The sequence below is a fragment of the Ascidiella aspersa genome, chromosome 3 (assembly GCF_963924565.1).
Source record: "Ascidiella aspersa chromosome 3, kaAscAspe10.2, whole genome shotgun sequence".
In the NCBI taxonomy this organism is placed as follows: Eukaryota; Metazoa; Chordata; class Ascidiacea; order Phlebobranchia; family Ascidiidae; genus Ascidiella; species Ascidiella aspersa.
The window spans coordinates 18,484,620-18,506,490 of record NC_139449.1 but is presented as its reverse complement, the minus strand read 5'-3'; the positions used below and the strand labels follow the sequence as shown (position 1 = coordinate 18,506,490).

General features: G+C 36.3%; 2 protein-coding genes across 2 annotated transcripts; one reads left to right on the top strand and one right to left on the bottom strand.

Moving 5' to 3' along the window:
• Positions 1-1,848: 1,848 nt before the first annotated feature.
• Positions 1,849-4,195, bottom strand: LOC146160543 (protein ABHD13-like). The gene is made up of 2 exons (XM_083384397.1): positions 3,704-4,195; positions 1,849-3,550 (listed from the first exon to the last, which is right to left on the bottom strand). The coding sequence occupies exons 1-2, from the start codon at positions 4,152-4,154 to the stop codon at positions 2,844-2,846; spliced, it is 1,158 nt and encodes a 385-aa protein (XP_083240523.1). The 5' UTR covers positions 4,155-4,195; the 3' UTR covers positions 1,849-2,843.
• Positions 4,196-7,317: 3,122 nt separating this feature from the next.
• On the top strand, positions 7,318-21,751 carry LOC146160542 (phosphatidylinositol-3,5-bisphosphate 3-phosphatase MTMR8-like). The gene is made up of 13 exons (XM_083386046.1): positions 7,318-8,443; positions 8,679-8,863; positions 9,022-9,113; positions 9,301-9,456; positions 9,550-9,691; positions 10,703-10,826; positions 11,240-11,372; positions 12,570-12,679; positions 12,965-13,140; positions 14,223-14,423; positions 15,871-16,035; positions 18,994-19,166; positions 19,650-21,751. The coding sequence occupies exons 1-13, from the start codon at positions 8,420-8,422 to the stop codon at positions 20,165-20,167; spliced, it is 2,199 nt and encodes a 732-aa protein (XP_083242172.1). The 5' UTR covers positions 7,318-8,419; the 3' UTR covers positions 20,168-21,751.
• The last annotated feature ends 120 nt before the right edge of the window (positions 21,752-21,871 follow it).

Here is a 21,871-nt window from a genome sequence, read left to right as displayed (position 1 = left end):
CTGTTGCAACAGATGACGTTATAAAACGATGCGTTTGTGACTACCGAAGGTGTATGAGGTTCCATGCTGTTTGGTGTGATAAACTCTGGTACCACATTTGTTCGATCTATCTATGAGGATTGCTAAAATGGCAGAATCGCATGGAAAGTTACATTAATGTTTTTCTAGCAGCCATGGACCGCCTTTATCGTGACGCAGGTGTTGACACCGTAAATTCATCGCAGTGCGTACTTGGTAAAGATAGCTTCGATTTTCCGGGGCACAGCATGCACGGCGATATCGAATGTACCGTAATGATGACAGCGTTTAAACATTAAAATGGTACAGCGACTATCAATTACCAAATAAGTTACGATCGTTTTTCGCCTCATCGGATACTATCGGTATTATATTCCACAGTATGCGGTTCCTTTCACCCTTGACCGACCAGACGAAGGTTCAACCGAATGGAGTCCATCCATAAGACCGAGATAAGAACAGCATCAACCCCGCAATAAAACACAGTTCAGAATAAGACCAAAATATGACTAATACCCAATAGTCCTAGTACCGTCTAAATCGGAATAAGTCCTAAACAAGTGTAAATAAGACCTAAAGGATCAGAATCAGGCCCAAACAACACTTTACCCAAACCCCAACCCTAAGTAGGCTTGTTGCTTTTTAGGACCAGGTGATGCACAGGAACCTGCAGGCAGCAGTCTGTTAAACCCAAAACTTTATCTGCCGAACATTATTAAGGTATTTATATTGCGAACTGATGCGGTCGACATGGGGATGGGTAATGTTCTGATGCACGAACCCCAGGGACGATGTTCGAAATATAGGTTTTAAAAAAAAGCTGAACAAATTATTATGGTTCCTGTAGAAATCAAGCTTTGTAATACTCAGCACTTCTTTCTATTATTGCTTGCGTCTACATTCTACAAGGACAATAGCGAACGTACAATTTTCCACGGTACAAATCAAAACAGTAGAGAAATCGGTGCAGGTTTTCTGTAAGGTGAAAAAGGAAATTGTTAGCGCTCAATACTTCGTAGACAAACAAAAAGGTTACGAAATAAAACATACCAAAGTTCGATCTCTGGGGTGTATAGCGTCTTCGGTAATGATGCTGGTGATGACTGCAGCATGCACCGCAAAACGAAAGCTTTATATAGCAACTAAATTGGCCCCAAAGGCTAGAAGCTAATTGCATTCTTTACGTGAGAGGCGCGCACTACCACGCCTAATTAAGTGAGTGTGCGTATGCGATGCGTCGCGCCATTATGCGCGCGCAAAAAACGAGAAATGGAGCAATACCGAAAGGCAAAAAACTAACAGTTCCGCTTAAAAGATTCATTACCTACGCTGTAAACAATGAGTAGAATTAAATAAAAGACAAATGTCACAGCAAATTCGAAGGTGGATATACCTTGGTTGTTTAAGTAGCATCGCGTAAAAAATGCAAGATGGTTTCATGCCATTATGTTTGACTTTTTTCGTTAAGTCGAACGAAAAAGAACATAAGTTCCGCGATAGAAACATTTGAGTAAAATAAGTACTTAATTTTTTTTTTCTTAAGAATTGCTTTACTAATTTTATTATCAATTTTTAGAATTTGGAAAAAAATACGAATGACCTTAAAGGTTTTTGCCAAACGGCTGTTTTACGTCAATATGACGCTTTCCATTTTTTTTTTTATTCTAAATAAATTTATCTAAAATAAAAAAATATTTTAGTGTGCACGATACCTCAAACATCTTCTTTAAAAAACACAGTATTGCATTTCGTTGCATGTTAGATTGTCACAATTTTTTTTTAATCATCGGTACCAACCTTGCTTTTCAGATTATAAAATAAATTTGGATTGTACACTAATATTGGGAACACTTAGTAAGCAGCGGCAAACAGTCGAATAACGACAAGCGCCTTAACTGGTTTACAATTTAGTCTACATGTTTTCCGATCACCGCGAAAATAAATATAAGCTGTGTCAAACAAAACCAAAACAACGCATTTTAATTTACTTCGCGCGATTACTTAGCACTTAGTAACTATTATTTGAAACTTTGCTTTTTCTACCGGGCACAGTTAAGTTGTTTATATGGGATGTCACAGTATGACGGAACTTTAAAGTGTTTTTTTTTCTGAAACTTTAGCATTGTTTCTCTTAAACAAAATATAAGAGTCTCCGTCTGCTAATTGTTCTTATGCTTTCGCAAATAATTTACAATTTTGATCAAACTAAAAACTTTAGCAAAGAGAGTATAACATTTCAGCAATAGAACAACCGTGGAAAAAGAGTACAAAGTGGCATCGTCAGGGTGCAGGCCAGAACGTAGCTGTTTCTCTTTAAATACGAGTAACTTTCAATTTCACGATTTCAATTTTGACTAACGGTGTTCCAGGAAGGTTGTGCGGTCGAAAATGTTGACCGTTTCTCAACTTATCGTTGTTGCAGTTTTAAATGGATTTTTAGTTCTTTGAAGCTTCCTGCATTTTACTGTTTGCCAGGAATCCAACTTTTTGTGGCCCTTCCCTGTCGTTTTTAACAACCGGACCTGAACAAAGGCGCAAAGTAACATGAATCACATCACTGAAAAAAAAAACGTTTTGCTAGTCAATGGTACCTGGCAAGTTAGTTAAAGAGGGGGTAACATTCTATACCCAATTTAAAACAAGTGTTTTTTTTCTAAGCACAGGAAGGTTGAAAGTGTTAACCTACAGTTGACTGCAATTAGATAACACACATTCAAAACAATAAGGCACCAAAAAAGCCACGTAAATACGCTTATAATATTTAAAAACAAAAAAACAAGGTTTATAATATTTCTAATATGTAAAACCAAAATAAAAAAAATCAATTAGTTTGTACTGTGGCTGTTGGCAATATCTTGCTGCCACTCCCACGATACTGATATCTGTTCCTCACTGCTTTTAGGAGATTGCCAATCCTTAATTGATAAAGGATTGGCAAAAACTTTTTGCAAAAAACTGGATACAGCCATTTGGTAAATAGGTGACACACACCAGGTATCATTGTGAGAACCACCTGGCACCTGTACAATGGCAGAACGTGGGTTGTGTGCAGATTCATACAGAGTCCTGGACATTGTGGGAGACACAATTTCATCCTTGTCACCGAAAATAAATAACATTGGAACATGGATGTTTTTCACTTTACTGATTGAGTCAAACCTATTCTTATAGCAAAAATGTGGCAATAAATTCATAAAGGGAAATATCGACTTGAAAATGTGGTCTGCGGTGTCAGGAATATTCGTGAAGGTGTTCTCGACTACTACTGCTGCAACTCTTCCTTTCACCCATTGTGACTCAGAAGCAAGGTGAATTGCAACAGCGCCACCAAGGGAATGTCCAAACAAAACAATTTTGCTGCTGTCGATGTCTTGCCTTTGGTGTAGATACTGCACTGCAGTTTCACCATCAATATAAAGGCCAGACTCTGAAGGTCGTCCACTGCTCCTTCCATACCCACGATAGTCAACCATAAGGATGTTCACTTGGCAAGTCATATAAAGAGGAATTATGCTTGGTAATCCTGCATTCCCTGTAAAAGTTTACAAAATAGATTGAGCACTAATCAAATTGTCTTAATATTACACATACAATTCAAGGTATTCAACAACACATATATATATTTTGACAAAACAGTTTACCCTATTGCTACATTATTTCTAATTTTTATGGCTATGGATAATACCTGCATTGCCATGGAAATAAACAAGGGTTGGCGAGGATGTAAATTTTTCGTCTGATTGTTTAAGAAAAAATCCATGTAAATTAACATTATCTGCTGTATGAAGATGCACTTCTTCATATGGAAATGCTTCAGGGGGTGAAGGCACATTGATCCTTGAAGTTTCGGGCATGCTTGGGTGGTACAAAAGTAAGTCTTGGGCTTGGTACAAAATACCAAGAACGAAAATAACAATGAAGGGAATTAGTAGAACTGTAGAAAACTCTTTACATGTTATGTAAAGAAGAGTAACAGGAAGCAACAGAAAGGGGGCAAATGTAGTTGTTTGACAAAAATAGTGTCCCACCATATGGCAAAACCAACGACTTTTTGAACTGTGAAGCCATGACACCGATTTTGTTAATCGCGTGTAGCCACTATGTGATCGCGACAGTAAAGTGTTAAACAATTTCATCCCACAGTTAATTGCTTGTCATCTAAAAAATGTAACAATGTACAGATTATATGCTAGAGAATAAGTATATTCAGGTCATCATAACACAACACTTAACTGTACTACTAATTTAGTATAATTATGACTAAATTTTTTTTGTTCATTTATTTGCTCAGCCAATTTGCTCATTCTGTGGACCCGCCTGAAAAGTGTGGCAGATCTAGACAATATAGCGCAGAAGCACAACCAAAAAAATTGGGGTGACTGGGTGCAACTAAGGTCAAAAGTGCACCCCATTATAACATATAGCAGGGGTCGGCAACCCCTGGCACGCAAGATGATTTTGCATGGCACGCCAAATGATTTAACGCTCACGTTATATCACCTTAAGGAAGTGCAACCATCACTACCACATCATTAACATTACTAATACATCACTAACACTAGCGCTAACTAAATGGTTGCACACATTGCCAGTTCGTGTCACAAATAAGTGTCTTAACTGTGTTGTATTTAATATTATATTTGGTGGGTGTAGTTGTTGTTTACCAACAGTTCATATTACGTCACAATGCACCAAATTTGGCGTAACGTTTACTACGTTAAAAAGCAGGGCATTCTAAATCAGTGGTTCTCAACCGCCGGTCCGCGTCAACTTTCCTGCCGGTCCGCCAAATATATATTACAAATTTATATCAATTGCACAAAGCAAGATGTTGAAGGTGGCTTGTCCATCAAATTTAGAACTTAGCCAGTTCCGTAATTTGCAGCATTGTGATGTAACATAGAGTTAACTGTCTACTTTGGACTTCATCTTATGTCACAATGCTGCAAAAAGGGTTGTGTCCAACTATTTAAAAGTAGGTTACAACTCGTTTAAATCCTAAACTTTAAGGTTGAGAACCACTGTTCTACATTAAAATTAAGCACATGTGTTTTGTGCGACTGAGAAACCAACAAAAACGAAACCGATAGTTAACACTTCTAGGTATCAGCTTAAAAGCATCGAAGTATATTTCAAAAAAGATACGGAAATTAGATGTCAGATCACAGCAGGGCTGCTGAGTCGGACTCGGGAGTCGAGTAAGACCAGTTAAAACTACCCGAGTACGACGTGTACGGCATGCGCAGTACCAAATTTCGAAACTGATAAGGGAGACAGCAAACTGTAAATTGTTAAGGTGGAATAGCATATGCTTGTGGCATATTTTCCATGACCATAGTGTGGATATTTTTTAATTTAGTTACGTGAATTGGTGAAATACAGAGGCTGAGTCGGCCTCGGGACGTGATGAAATCTGATATTTGGCTGGAGTCGGACTCGGGTTGTTTTTAACCGACTCCGCAGCCCTGATTGCCAGTGGGAAACCAAACATAGAAAAATGTTTGGCACGCGAATTGTTAATATTTTGACATTATTCATAAACTGGCACTCTGCGAACGAAAGGTTGCCGACCCCTGGGCCCTGACAAATAGGAAAACCGTTGTCATAACCTTAACGCCATTTTGGGTCAAAAATAACGTGATGTAATGGTAATAATAGCTAAATAAAACTATAAATAAGTTCACAAAAGTTAGCGTTGGACAAACATTTACGCCGCGTTGGTATCATCAGGGAATATTTAAATAAAAATATATCACAACATATCTGTTCGTTTAATTTTAAAATTAAATTTATATGTTCGTTATTCAATATTGTTAGCATTGAACTCTATAAAAAAAAATAAAGAGCGATCAGTGACTCTGTGACAGTGACTTGGACAACTAGATTTATTTTAGCTTTTTAAGATTAGATTAGAATTAAAATTAGAGCAGTTTAGTGTTTCCAAATTAGATTAGAATTAGATCGTTTTGAGTTTTCTCAAATTAGATTAGAATTAGAATTAGCCGCATTTTGCTCTAATTCAATGAATTAGAAAACTAGAATTATCTAGTTGTCCAAGTCTGCATTATAGTATATTAAAAACGGTTTTAATATACTATAGTGACATCTGACATTTTAAGAACTCTATGAATCCATATCTTTGTTGCATTTACTGTCAAGTTAAGTTAAAAGAATTGAGGTTGAAAGAAGTTTTTTTGATATAATTAATAATAGAGATCGACCGATATCCATTTTTTTGGGCCGATACCGATACCCGATTTTTTACATTTTTTAACCGATACCCGATACCGATACCGATTTTTTTATATACCTTAAAAATTTTCTAAACTTCAATTAAATCAAAAAATTTATAATAATGTTTTAGTTTATATACCTTTATTAATAATTAAACTATTATTTTGCATATTAACTTAACCTGATGTTAAAACCAAAATGTTTTTAATAAAAATATTGATAAGTTGTTTGGGCGCTCTTTCACTATCGTACGTAAAAATTAATAAAAAAATTTTTTCTTCAAATGCCGCATACCACAATACATATTGTTTGGGTTAGGGTGCGGGTTAGCGTTTGGTTGAGGGTGGGCCAAGTTATTATTAATAATAAACATAATATTACTTGACCCACCCTCACCCAAACGCTAACCCAAACAATATGCGTTGTGGTATGCGGTATTATTATTTTATTTTTTTTGCATAACTTTTCACGTACAATAGTGAAAGAGCGCCGTTGTTTGTTGTGCAGGAAAAACGATATCATATTTTGGTACTAAAATATCGGCAAAAGTATCGGCTTACATTTACCGATACCGATATATCGGAACAAAAGGTCGAAATATGTGAAGCCATATTGGCGCTGGTCTAGAATCCTACCAGTTTTTTTACAGCAACGACGAAACGAGTTGTCAGATTTGAAATTGCAAGAAAGAAAGAAATCAGTAGATAATAAATATAATAATAATACTTGACCGAATCACTACGCTAACTCGCACCCTAACCCAAATACTGTTCGCAATATATACCATTGGACGAAATTGTTTGATTCTAGACCAGCGCCCATATTTTTGTTATACATAAATTAAAAATTGCTATTTAAATGGCAATGTTAGGTTATTCTCGACTGGTGACTGCCCTCGCAATTTGTGGGCGACTAAGATTCCCTACCAATTTTTTTTTTTTGATCTATTTTATGGCAATTCACACGGAGATCTCGGGTGTCCATAAACTTTTAGGTGTTTAGGGTCACAGATCAACAAATTGAGGCTAGTAGGTCTGACAAAATCAACCAATGTTTGCTAAAAGCGCTCTCAAATCAACCAAATTGGTGTTAATTAACACTCGCCCATGGATTTAAAACTAATTGAACTTGTGTTAACTGGCAAGCCACTCTGGAAAGTGTGGCAAATTTCTATGAGACCTCGCGGGTGCAAAAATCCAGGTGACTGGGTGCAACAAAGGTCAAAAAAGTGCATCTATTTTTCAGATGCACTTTATGGTTTTCCGCTGCACTTTGTATTGCATACATTGCAATGTAAATGTTTGCAGCACAATCATTTTACACATTTGAGGCGCAGTTTATTTTTTTTCGGGGCGCACTTTTGAAAGTTGAAATAATTTGCGGGTGCACTTGCCATGCATACTTTCCACAGTGGCTAGCAAGTAGGCCTTTTTTGTATGTTGAATGACCAAGAGAGAAATCAGGCGAAGTTTGGGTATTTATATTTTACTGAATGTTATTTCTATTTTATGGTATTTATATTTTATTTAAAAATGCCAGGGTTAATATGCATAATTGCCAGTCAGGCTAGTTACTACCAATTGGCACTTGTTCGGACAAAATTTTACTCTCCGAACATGTTGGCATGCCCTCTGCGAATTTCCGCCCAACCTTTGTTATTGCAAACAGTGGTGTCATGGTTGTTTCTGGAATTAGGCTCCGAGCCTCTGTTGCTTTGTTAGTAGAGCGACTGACCAGTACGGCCAAGGTCCTGAGTTCAATTCTCACTGAAGGATAGTTTCTTTTTATCCTCACCTTGTTTACATCATAAATTGACTGATTCCGGTAGTCTTTTGAGGCTCCCGGTTTATCCTACCTACCTCTTTTAATTTGGTGGTCATTAGTCTTTAACATACTTTGTGGAAATATAACAAATTTAGCCTATTAGATCTGATAATAATTAATAACAAATAATGTTTGCTTAGGAAACTTGCCAATCATTAGCACTTGCTCGTATCAAATTGTGCTCTCATCCACCGATGCAGGCAAGTGCACAATCTCAACGCTGTATCATAATTCTGTATGTTTTTTCACAGTTTGTTATTAGAATAACATATTGGACCATGGTTTCCTAGAAGTCATATGTGATTGGATTCCAAATTCCTTGCTGTACTTTTAATAATTTGAAATGGAATATATAAAAACTCCAAAGGTAAGAAAAACTATGTTATTTACAGTTGACTTGAGTTACTGGTTAGCTTGATGCTAAAGGTTAAAAAGCTTATTAATATGTTGTATAGTACATTGGTTTAACTATTATGCAAATCCCATAAAAAAATTGTTTAAAAAGGTTTGTTAGAACTAGCTTGAACTTTTGAACTGTAAGTCACAAAAAAGTGTTCCTCAATGTTTTAGGAAAACCTACAATTTACTATGTTTCTATATAGGTGGAAAATGTCTGTCTGGTTGACAACCGCTATCGGAATCCGGTTGAAGGAACCCTTTTTCTCACAGCAACACATTTAATATTTGTTGATCTTAACCGAAGAAATGAAACTTGGATTGTGCATACTCACATTCAAACTGTGGAGAAGTTAAGCCTCATACAGTCTGGGTCACCACTGAAAATTAGGTCGGATATTCAAGTTTTGTTAAAGATAATTTTGTCATACAATTCTGATCATAGTATAAACCTATGAGGTAGTTTTTTTTTAATATATATTTATTTGCATATGTTTATTCAATCATTGTTTATTTTTTGCTGAATTAAATGTGCTTGTAATGTTGCAGATGCAAAACATTTCAAGTGCTTACATTTCTGATTGCAAAAGAGCGTGATTGTCATGACTTATACTCATCTTTGATGAAATTATCCAAACCAGGTTCGTTGTTTTCTAAAGTGTAATACCCTATTTTAATGCTTTTAAATTTTCTTTATTTTTATTACATTTGAATAATATATAAAAATAAATGTGGTTAGCTCTAACAGTATTGAATGATTTTTCACACAAAAATGGTGTGAAATCCTAATAAAAATACTCCCCCTTTAACTGCTCTTTGATTTTACAGTAAAAACAGAAGAACTTTATGCATTTTCCTACAATCCCCGTGAGGAGCAACTGACACAACAGGAAGGGTGGGATTTGTTTAGCCTTAATAACGATTTTCTCCAAATGGGTTTGCCAACGCGATTTTGGAAAATCAGCAGAATAAATAGTGACTTTGGTAAGCAGATGCATATTTTTGTTACTACGACTGAATTTTGTTTATGACTAAAATGTAAAACTCTCATATATGTGTTTGACAATTTTGTACTAGGTCTCTGTGAAACCTATCCGAAATTGCTGTGTGTTCCTTCATTGGCAACTCCAGCATTGCTTGTTGGTAGTGCAGCATTTCGCAGCAAAAGAAGACTTCCAGTTTTATCCTACCTCCATAAAAATGGTTCAGTAATTGTCAGGTATGTTGAAAAACATAGAAAATCAACTTCATTGTCTTGTTGACTAACAATCCACCGGGGGTATAAATCATAATGTTGCAATAGCATTTCACCCAATTCCTAACTATTTTTATACAATCTTTATTTGTTAATATGTAAACAGTTCTTTGTTACACTACCACATGATGGTCCATATAATTATGCAAAAGTTGTCAAATAAAGTGAAGTGTTAACATCATCAGTTAGTATACTGTTGGGTTATATAGCAGTGCATTGCAATCTGTATGCTGCGGTATACTGGTGACCATGCAAGGTGTGCTGCGGTTGTTCGAAAAGGAGCACTATCGATCTGCCCACAACCATGCAATGCTATTGTAGAACCATTGACACTTTTTGTTTTTAATCTTGGCTGCTTTTCTGACAAAATATTAGCAAAAAAGTACACAAATTTGATATTTTTTATTCTATTTAAAAAGTATTTAAAAGTCCCCAATGTTCCCTGATTCGCTATATTAGGAAACTAAAATTTTCAGAGCTTTATTTAGCTTAAGATGTTATAGGAGGACCATAAACACAAAATTAAGTAAAGGAATATAATATGTCATTTTGGCGCTTCAGCACATTTCACATAAAATGCTTCATTCACTCTGGGTTGCCTTGGATGTTTGCTCATGTATCTATGGTCGAATGATATATATTTTGCGAGTGTTCCACCAAGTTTCGTTAGCCTTGTTCGTGTGCCGCAATTGAAAAAATGGTTGTAAAGCAACTGGTTTATAGTAACACTTTTCTTGGATCCACTTTTCCAATGTTTAAAATCTATATTTTAAACATGTAAAAATCTGTTTATATTATACTTTAAAATATTGCTTTAATCACGGATTAAATTTTAATAATTGACATAAAAAATTCCCAAAAAAAAAAAAGAAAATTATTAACTATCGAATAACACTTTATTATATTAGGTAACATCCTGAAATTGAATAATGTGGACTGGCTTTTCCCATGTTAAAATACCAAGTACATTAACAGATGCAGTCAACCAATGGCTGGACTAAATTCCCGGTCTATAGAAGATGAAGCGTATGTTGATTTAATCAGAAGATCAAAATCAGCCCCAAATGATTTCATGTATATAGTTGATACAAGGCCAATGGTACAATTTCTGTTGTTTTTTTTTCATATATATATAACAATAGTAATCAACATTTTCATTTCCATTTTTTGCAATTTCTCTAATATTTTTGGATATAGTTTGCAAATATTTTTACTTTAATTATTACTGTCTACTGACCAATATAATGTATAATGTTTTATTGAATTTCCTTTTATTTATATATGCTTTGAACAACTAAAAAACTTTGATGTTGCAACCATTTCTTTGAGTTAAATATTATATTAAATTTCACACCAACAACATTTGTTGTTTGGCTAGCATGTAGCTAACATGTACTACAAAAGTACTGTTGAACCCAATTACTTCACTGGAAATATTATTATTTGTAACCCCAGAAGAAATGATTTATACTTCACTTTAAACATCTTTAACTGTTCGTTATTTTTTTCTAGATTAATGCAGTTGCAAATCGTGCACAAGGAAAAGGGTATGAAAACACTGATGTGTATGAAAATATTAAGTACCATTTTCTTGGCATCGACAATATCCATGTAATGCGATCAAGTTTAAATAAACTGCTTGAAGGTAGGTGGTTTCTATTTAAAAATATTGTAACTATACATGAACTTTTGTTTTTCTTATAATTGTAAGCATTGTCCTTAAATTATCCCTGTCTGACCAATCAAATGTATTTTTGTAAACAAAGACTGCGTTTTTTTGATTTTTGCAGCTGTACAGTGAAGGACAGAGCTTTCGGAACTTGAGTTGTCTAGGTTTAACAGACTGATAGGAAACTTTCTGAAGTTCTTATGTTGTACTAATGATTTTAGAGCAGAAAAATCCTTATAATTAAAAAAAAACTTGGTAATAATAACAAATTAATGTGGCATTAGGCATTGGTAATAAATTAATGTGGAATTAGGCATGAGGTGTGAAATTTAGGGGACAACAAACTGTTTTGTAAAAAAATTTTAGGCCATGAAATAAAAAAGTTTTGGAACCACTGGTCTAACCAATTAACAATCCAAACTGTCATGGCTGAATGAGTGAATCATATCTTTGAAATACCTAGTTGTTTTTATTTATATACACATTAGTTTTTTTTATTAGTTGTTAGTTGTTTTTTACTAGTTGTTAGTTGTTATTTATAGATGTATTCTATAACTGTTTGGTTTTATTTGGTTATTGTTAACCTTGCTGATTGATTGCCTAGCATACTTTTGATTAACCTATTTAAAACAACTGTCCATTATAAATGCTATTTTAATGTTTGTATATACATTGTGCAAACCTCTATCGCATGGGTTTCTTAAACTATGGTCCATGGACCCCATGTGGGTCCATGAACAGGTTTTAGTGTGCCCATTAAGCCCTAATGGAAATGTTAGTGTATATTTAAAGACTTATCGATTTTTCAGAGAAAAGAGTTTAGTTAAACATAAAACGGTTTTGCACTGAATGTATTTAGACTCCATTTCACTATCACATTTTTTGGATTGAAATCAGCAGATTTCTGAAGTCTATTTGTATTGTGATTATGACGTCAAAAATTTCTTGCTTACGGTGGTCCATGCGAAACAAAGAAATAAATTAGGGTCCGCGATAAAAAAAGTTTGCCAACCCCTGCTCTAACGGTTACGACTGCTGATGCCCAACTAATCATTTTATTTTTTACTTGACTATCTGTCTATTATAACGGGAGTTCCTCAAATTGCCATTTTGTATTATGTGTGGTATAGTATTAAAAGTCAGGCTTAAAATCATGTTCAAATTCTGTTACAGCTTGTGAAGACTCGAGCATCAGTATGGCATCTTGGTTGGATGGGGTAAACAGTAGTGGTTGGCTAAAGCATGTACACTGTGTTTTACAAGTTTCAAGTTTTATTGCAAATGTGAGTGTTCAATTGTAAACTATAAACTATAAACACAATTTCAACATTCTACTGTATTAATCATGCTAAATCTTGTTCATACTAAAATTGTAGAGTTTGGTAAAACTGCGCATCAATTTCAGTGCTATAATTTCATTTCCAATTTATAAAATACAATATTTTCAAAATTACTAGCAACTTTATTTAATAAAATAACTGCTAAGACAAGATGTTTAAATGATTCGCAGTGAACTAAAATGAATCAACAACTTTTAAGAAAGATGAAAAACAGTTTTGTCATCGCAGGCGGTCGGTGTTGAGAATCGTAGCGTCCTTGTTCACTGCAGCGATGGCTGGGACAGAACAGCTCAGACCTGCGCATTGACCTCTATCATGCTAAACCCGCACTACCGGACTATAGACGGCTTTCTCGCCCTGGTGCAAAAAGAATGGCTCCACTTCGGTCACAAGTTTACTCACAGGTCGGTGAAGCACGAATTATTAGACGTGTTAAATCAGGAAGCCGTTTTATGAAAAAGAATGGTTTGAGCTTTTAACCTACAAATCTTAAAAAAATTTCCAAATATCCGTAAATTTCCAATATCCGTGATTCTGCAGAAATTTGGAACTTGGGTTACTGTTTTTTGATTTATTTAACGCGCGAAACGTTTGTTTTGTGTAGGTTGGTTTGTTTTTCTCAGATATCATACTTTTACTACAATGGCTAGTGCATATCTGTACAGTTTCCGTTGCATGTCGTTTTATGCGAGCGCATGAAAACTTTTTGAAACTGTACCACAGCTGTGACATCCTCCCGTGTTTTGTTACTTGATGTATTGCACGCGTTGCTGTTTACTGACTGGGGCACTTGCGCTATTTCGAGGATTTCCGCAGTTCGTCATTAACGGTTTTAAAACTTTTTTTATCGGCAGAAATAAGGATGTTTTGTTTGAAAGGATAGTAATTACAGGCTCGAAAGAGATGGTTTCCCCATGTCCCGATGGAAACGTATTTGCCATAACAGGGTCAAAGTATTTTAAAAGTCTTTGAATATATTTTGAAATTATTTTATGTGCTGGCTTTATTTAATATGTTAAGTAAGACCAGTTAAAAAACTAGGTATTTTTTGCGCTAACCATGACATTTATATTGTTTTGTTTTCGAATTATATAAAAAAAATCGTCAAGCGATCTAATTTTAGGACTTTGAAAGACTATTTAATTATTTAAAAATACTTTGAATGTATTTTTTTTCATGACACTGTGTGGCAACCCTGCATAAGTATTAAGTAACTTAATCCGATAAAAATAGGTGATGACAATGTTATCACCAATACGTTTTACTCTTAAAATGTTTGTGAAGCTTCAAGCTTGTATCGTTAAATTTGTCAAAATGCTAAACAGGTTTTCAACAAACGAAGATTTAAATTTCATTTGTTTAACGCAATTATATTTAAACGCTGCCGCATTGTCCAACAAGACGATGCAGTTGCTTTGCATTAATTCGCAATTAAAGCACAGTAAATCTCATTGAAAGTGCAAAACAGACAATTATTACGTCACAGGTGCGGTCATTTGGACGGCGACAACCGCGAGGTGTCTCCAGTTTTCACCCAATTTGTGGATGCGGTTTGGCAGCTGATGCGGCTGAAGCCCTGTGCGTTCCAGTTCAACGAAAAGTTGCTGTTCGACTTGCACGATCACGTGTTCTCCTGTCAATTCGGCACCTTTCTGGGAAACTGCGCCAAGGAGCGGCAGCATCTCAGGTACGGTGCCTTGGTTGTACACGTCGCATGCTCACCAGAAGTTTGGAGTAACTCACTGCAAACCTTTGAAGGTTTCCCATTGACATCAGACCCTTTTAATTAAATGTCACCGCCATAAGTCAAACATTACTATCTGCATTTTATAGTGAATCGAACCGCAACTTTGCAAATTTTGTAAGGGTCAATGCTCTGCTAATTTGTACGAAAGTGGTACTAGCGGACTGTAGTTTATCTTTGCGATTTACTACGGCCGGGCCTCTTTCATAAAACGCGTACCAAGGCGAAGGCATTTTTTTAACGACCTAACACTTATACACAGTTTAAAGGTATCTCACCTCGTCTTTGAATGTTTGTACTCAGATTCAGATTCAATTTATTTTTGTGCATGTTTGCAAACATTGAAAAACAAAATAACATACAGAAAAACACAAGGACAGCGAAAGGACCTTTCGGTCATCGAGTCGAGCTGCCATTGTACTATTAGACGATAAATCGGAAAATATTAAAAATGAAATTGTATCATAACAGAGATCAAAGCCTGTCAGCAAAATCTGGTAAGCACCCAACACACACAAGCCCATGTGCTACACAGTACAGTATACTTATGTGCAAGATCGCAACGGCTATGGTACACACGATACATTGTTATGCTGTCATCATATATAATAATTGGTGGCAACTATTTTTTACACAGAACCTAATAGGCCATTTTCCGCCATTAAGTGTTTTTTTTATCAGCCACACACCTGCGGTGGCCATGACCATCAACATGCCAGTTCAGCACGTTTTTCTGCGCCGGTTAACGAAAACAGAAGAGTAAATTTATCTGAAATAAGGCTTCCTGTGTTTAAGAACAAACCTTGTTGTGCAGAGCGTGGGGCGGTTAAGTCAGCAGCGGTCAGCGATTGTGCAGTTGGGTTTTTGCCGGTTATTCATAATCTCCCATTCACTGATGAATTATTACCCACACGATCCATTTGCTGATCTATACTAGCATAAAGTTCGCCACTTTGAGAAACCAAGTATGGTCACGCATTGCTATTAACGGTTGTGACGTATGCGTTGGTCGGCTTCTCAGCTCGCATACAGTGGTGCTGAAAGTTCACACGTAGACTGAATTAAGTAGTGTTCAAATTCGAAAACAACTATTTATTGAGGATTTCTAAAATTTACGCCGATGTATATGCGTGCACATAATTTCAGTTTAGAGAAGGTAAATTACCCTGCTTGACGAAACACGCAGTCGCTTTATATGTAATGGGATGTATACCTGACAAGTTTGAGTTGTTTGGTCTACTATTGGTACTTGTGATTAAACCAACTCGCATGGCAAGCAAGATATTTTTATAGAGAGTACGTTTTCGTAGAAAACCAAAGTCCTCCACTCATAAAATGTTTGTTATAACTAACCGTCAAACATTAACTCTGATACTTCAAATGTTATTAGTCTTGCGGCACGCACCTATTCACTGTGGGGTTGGATGATGAAACGTCTGGACCTTTACACGAATCCCCTGTACCGAGGATCAGAACACCATCGTGAGGAAAACCAGCTTCTCATACCTCCCTCATCGCCTCATTTCGTCAAGTTTTGGATCGGGATGTACAACAGGTAAACTGTCAGGTGTATTTAGGCGACTTCCGTATTTATTGATTTTTTTCCTTATCAGTCATCACTAGGGCGATTTTTTTTTTTGACTTGTCAAAAAAAGTCAAAATTTAGTCAAAATTTACACGTTAGGTCCATCATTTTTCAAGTCAAAATCGAATAAAAATGCGTTTAGTTATTTTGAAATTTATCGTTCATTTTATCAAAAAAATTTTGTTTTGATATATGTTCAATGTCATCTCGCGACGACTGCACAGGTGGTCCGTGGCGATATGACAAAAAGTTAAAAAGTTACACATATATGTTGTACAGCAGGGGTCGACAACCTACGGCCCATGGGCCGGATCCGGCCTGCGAATGTAATTTATCCTTTGACAAACTAGACACGAGTCCATGTCTCATACTTTTTGACTATTTTAACTATGTAAGTGCGAAACATTTTCGCGCTTTGCGTTAACGATCTTTATACATCAGGTTTGTTTACATTATGATGCTGTCATTTGAACTAGATTAGCGCTTCTTGCGCTGTGGAAGACTGACTGCCAAGTGCCAAGGTGCGTCGCGTACAAACGGAAAACGTGTTCAAAAATATTGGACATTAATTTTTATTTTTTTATTTTTGAAAAGAAATGCCGGTATACCCCCCAAAAAAATCGCGCTCGCCAGGTGCGCCCGGACTTACATACAGTATGTTATTAACCATTTAAGGTTATCGCGTTTTCTCCAAGTGGTTTTATTACTTTTCAATATGAATAACGACGTGTGGACTCGAATTTTGAACCTAACAAACGCTTTTTGTCCCGCTCTGCGCCAATAATTTACTACCTCCTTAAAAGTAACTAAACACGATTTTAAGTGCAAAAACATATCCGAAGCCCGCCTGATTAACAGTTGTTCTAACATTTTAATAACATAATTCTTAGTTAAAATTTTGTGCGACACACAGAGACCTTTCTGAGTTTGGTTTTAACCCGCGACTAGAAAAAGTTTGCCGACCCCTGTTGTACAGTATGTGTACTCTTTTGAAAAATAATTAAATTGCCGCAGTTATTCACAACTTTGATTTCGAAAAGCTTTTGTTTTTTTTTAGCAGAGGGAAGCAATCTCATCCGTCCCATTGACGTTGTCAGTTTTGTAAATATATAAAATTTGGTTTTATTTATTTTTTGCTTTGTATTGCGGTCCGCGAAAAAACAGATTCACAAATAGTGGTCCGTGGTGCAAAAAAGTTTGGGAAACCCTGGTATAAAATACGTTGATTAACGACGCCTAGGTTATTTAAATCAATGTATTTCTAACAGGTCAAAATTTTGTCAAAATAAGTTATTTTCTGGTCAAAATTTGTCAAAATTTTAATTTTTTAGGTCAAAATTCCTATTTTTTAGGTCAAAAAAAGAATCGCCCTAGTCACAGATCATTTTCTGTTAATCTGCCACTAAAGTTTATTTCTTACAATGTTAACGACATTAATTGGTACCACCTTTTTCAAGGGTAACCTAACGAGCAAAACCCGACATCAATGTTACTGTGATATACACTTCATGTCATATTCTGTATTGTGGAATTTATATCATCTAATTTACATAATGTGTGAACATTAAGGAGCAGTGAGAAGTAGTGAATATGCGCTGGCGTGTTGTACACATGCTATTCATTGAAATGCCATTTCTGTATTACTATTTTATTTTGTTAATGTAATTGTTTTTTGTTTTTTTCAAAAATGACCTTACCTATATAAATCTAAATAACGTTATCGTGATATGTCAAACAACCAGTAAATGTATCAATTGGTCGAATGGTAAAATTATGTTATTCTACTGATTTTAAATTATCCAAGTGTATGCTACATTTCTGGACATCCCTGAGGTCCTCTATGGAAACTTTTTTATGTGATAGAAAATAATTAATGGATTGTATTGCGGTTCTGTTTCCATGCCAGGCATTACTACTACTACGTAAAACCTGACAATAAACTTATCAAGTTTTGAAATGTACAAAGTTACCTGTTTTTATTTCGGCCCCAGTCTTATAAAGAGCCTAGTTGTGCGCTGGTTTCCAAGCTACATCATCATACGTGCTTCTGCGTTTAACACTTTATTTAAATAGACGTGTTTCTCACCAATCCCAGTCATTTCACGTCGTACTGTTGGTTAAAGTGGCTTAGTTTTGCGAACTCAGCATTTTTTTTTTCAATAACGATGAGTTGAATTTTGGTTGACGAGTCATGCTGGTTATGGATTTCATTATAAACTTTGTTGAAGCATTCCAAACAACGTGTGTTGCATACATTAATGTTCCTTAGACCAATTGGTATGCACAGTGTGGACCAGGTGGACGGCGTAACATATTTTGATGGTTATTACGTTGAACCTGTCTATTATTTTATTGATCAATATTGCAATATCGCATTTTAGACTATTGTTGTCGCCCGTTAAACTATTTTTGTTTTATGGGCCTCGTAAAAAAGCTGCCTATTCATGACTTATGCTAATTAAAACACAGCAGTTATTCCGGTTTGTGCGGAAATGAAAACATCCTGCCTACACGTCACACCGTTTTCACGTTGTTATCAGTTACAAGTATGGTCCATAATATATCGTTTTCCAATCCCAGGTTCCAAACGCAACTTATACGCAAACTAAGAGTATAGTATGACCGAATGCCACCCACAAGATATAGATTTTATTAAAGCTGTCACGCGGTGTGCTTATCATACAAAGTATAAAAATTAAACTCACCAAATAGCGTTAAACCTGAAAATTGGTTAATACATTTTATAACTAAATTTAATTTTTGGCAATTTGCTTGTGATTTATTTTTGTAGTTTGAAGACGTAGGCAGCCTGCCTTACAGGTGCAGTAAATTTGTTTTAAAGAGTAAAGGTTTCACGTCCAAATCTTCTTAACATTACATTACCATTTGAAAGACGACATATTGCCAGTGATTGATCTTTTTACTCAGATTTAATCAAGGCTTGCAAATTCGTGAGCGATTGCCTTCCGCCGTTGAAGTTCTCAACCGCGAAACGTCATCACTTGAGAAAAAACTTGCCATGTTAAAGAAGCTTCGAAAGCAACTTCGAATCAGGAAGGGTCTCGACTTGAATGAAGAAAAGCGAAACTCTGCTTCGCAAGGTGGATTACTTAGTCGCTCGTAGCTTTTGTTGTAGAGTTTAACGTCAAATCTAAAGGTTTTAAGCCTAACTTACCCAAACGCAATTGTTCTTGAATATAGATATCTCGTGCCAAAGGCCCAGTCAGAGAAATTCTAACGTTAAAATTAATTCACGCCCATATTTCAACACTAAATAAAATGTTATATTTATAAATAAGTTTAAATAAATGTTCGATAATATGGCTCTATGTGTTTAAAAAAAGAGGTGTAAGTCGAAACCCATCTCTGAAAACAGCGTGTACTGTAGAAGGTGAATTCATGAATTATGACGCTTAATGTTCAAGAATAGTGATAAACTTATAGGTCATATTTGCAGAGTTGTTTCTTCTTGGTCAAAATGCTTATAGGTAATTCATAACGGCTATGAGTATAGCATTTTTTTGTTAGGCTGCCCTGGGGGAGTTATATCTGCTTAATTTTAAACAAAAATTCTCTCGTTCCAGATGATGATTGCTTATCGGCGATCAACCACCTGAGTCTTGCCTCGCAAGAAGACCAGAAAGCGATCCTGGCCGCTCTGGGCGACGACCCTTGCGACAACCCGCTGCTCGCCATGCCCGGCCAGCACTTCAGCGCCGACAACCTGCTTTCCCTTGGCGCGGCCGGAGGAGGCAAGGAAAGCACGCAGCCGAAGCGGCGCGACGACCCAGCAGCGCCAAACAGCGACACACGCGCCCGTAGCAGCTCACACCGCTCGATCATGAGCGCGGTGGTCGAGTCCTCAAACCTGGTCGTTTCCTTCTCAGCGCGCGGCGCCGAAACTGACGAGGAGGATGAGTCAGTGATTAGGCCGGATCTCGTCGCCGATCACTTCGCCGAACCGAGCCCAAACGCCGATGCGCCTGATGCGGCGAACCACCGGACTTCGGGCGATACTTTGCCGAATTGGGAAGCAACGTCACCTGCTGCCGCCGATCCGACTCCCGTTCTTCAACTTTCGGCTAACCTAAATTCGACGTGAAAACGCATTCATTGTGGTTAAGTGATTTGCAATAATTTTCTGATTAGTTTTATGTCCATACAGTGATCGTTTGCTAACAGACGCAAACATTCATTTCAATTGGTAGTAAATGGATAGCTAATTTGCTAATTTTATGTTTCATGATTTTATCACTGAACAGTATTTTTTGGTTTCTTTCATTCCCTTGTCGTCATTTATTTGTTCTCATTAAATTGCACCTCGTCAAATTTATCAATTAAAAAAATAATCTAAATGATTTGTTTGTTATACTGTACAATATTCCATGCATTATTAGTTTCACCATGTTCTTTCTTATTCACAATTTACTTCACTCATTAAACTCGATTTCTGTCATTTCATTTGCCGCCTCATTTTTGGTTGCTGGCACTTAAGGTATTGGGAGTAAGGTAGTTTGATAGTAGTTTGATCAAGTGGTCATCGCTTTTACTATTATTCTATCGCGATCCAACACTTCTGTATTATGTATTATATAAGAGAGGATTCTCATAAAAATGAAAGTAGCAGCTCTGCGCAACTTTTACCTAGTTTGTACAACAAAATGTCTTATCTGTTTAAGAGCTGCGTTATTGTACTTTCTGGTACTTGTCTGTGGTAGTTTTGCATTCAACAATACGTATCTGGATGTACGACTGTACGTTAACGACTTTTCTTATCAACTGATCGCCAAGTAGCACATCGTGATAAAACAAACTGGTTGTCTGTATTAGCTCTGTGAGTTCTATTAATTCGTGCTGCTTTTTTGATTTTCTTTTCAGTTTTTTGCCTTCTACCAAATAGTATAACAGTGCCGACGTTGCCATTTCAATCAGCAATTAAGCCAAAAATGATAAATGTTCTCTGTTGTTTCAGCAACCGTTACTGTTCGCCGTGTATCCTATTTTTGAATTCGCAACAAAAGCGCAATCGCATTACTACGACAATTTATCTTCTCGCCGTTTTGCTTGGGGCGTGGTATGAAAAAAAACGCTTCAAAATGTGCGTTGCCAACGTAAAACTTTGTTGTTGCTTCTTGTACCGTCTGATTGTGTTAATTTTGTTTGCTGGATTTGCGAAATCAAAACCTTGCACCCACTTTCTGTTGGAGAAGACAATACCACATCCCATATTTTCTATGCATGCCGCTTTTGTCGCAAGTTCTGACTTCGATCGTCAAAAATTTGCAGCAACCACGCCATATTAATTCCGTTACGGTCCATAGCATTTTTGCAGTGTCGTAGCCTCGTTGGATTTATAATGATAAAGTAGGAAAAGTATAAACTTACCGGGTACGGATTCCTGTGGCAGACAAAGGGGAAACTTTCCGTTTCGCTGAAGAATTTCTCCTTTGCTCGATTACGGCATCCTTGCTACGGCCCTGATTAAGGCACATAAGTCGTTAAGACAGATACCAGATACTATAACTGTTGGTCTGTATTGATCGTTATTCCTAATTGTTAAGTTTCCTAAACTATACGTGCAATAAATTGTTGTACACAGATGTTACTGTTTTTGGGGAAAAAAGAACCGTGTCATTGCATTGCCATCCGGGTTTCTATTTCCAACTGTTTAAAGAGCAAGAGCTGTTTGGCCTTCACTTGAATCTAAAATTCGATATGCTGCAGGCTCAATTTACGTTGTATTTGTTTACTGGTGGGCAATACGAATGAACGTAGCAAAGTCCCATCAAGGTTGAATTATTATTAA

Excerpts from the sequence above, each read along its gene's own strand:
- LOC146160543 (XM_083384397.1), bottom strand. The coding sequence starts at position 4,154 with ATGAAATTGTTTAACACTTTACTGTCGCGATCACATAGTGGCTACACG. Across the intron at positions 3,551-3,703 it reads TTATTTCCATGGCAATGCAG|GGAATGCAGGATTACCAAGC; the intron begins GTATTATCCATA and ends AAACTTTTACAG.
- LOC146160542 (XM_083386046.1), top strand. The coding sequence starts at position 8,420 with ATGGAATATATAAAAACTCCAAAG. Across the intron at positions 8,444-8,678 it reads AATATATAAAAACTCCAAAG|GTGGAAAATGTCTGTCTGGT; the intron begins GTAAGAAAAACT and ends GTTTCTATATAG. Across the intron at positions 10,827-11,239 it reads TAGTTGATACAAGGCCAATG|ATTAATGCAGTTGCAAATCG; the intron begins GTACAATTTCTG and ends ATTTTTTTCTAG.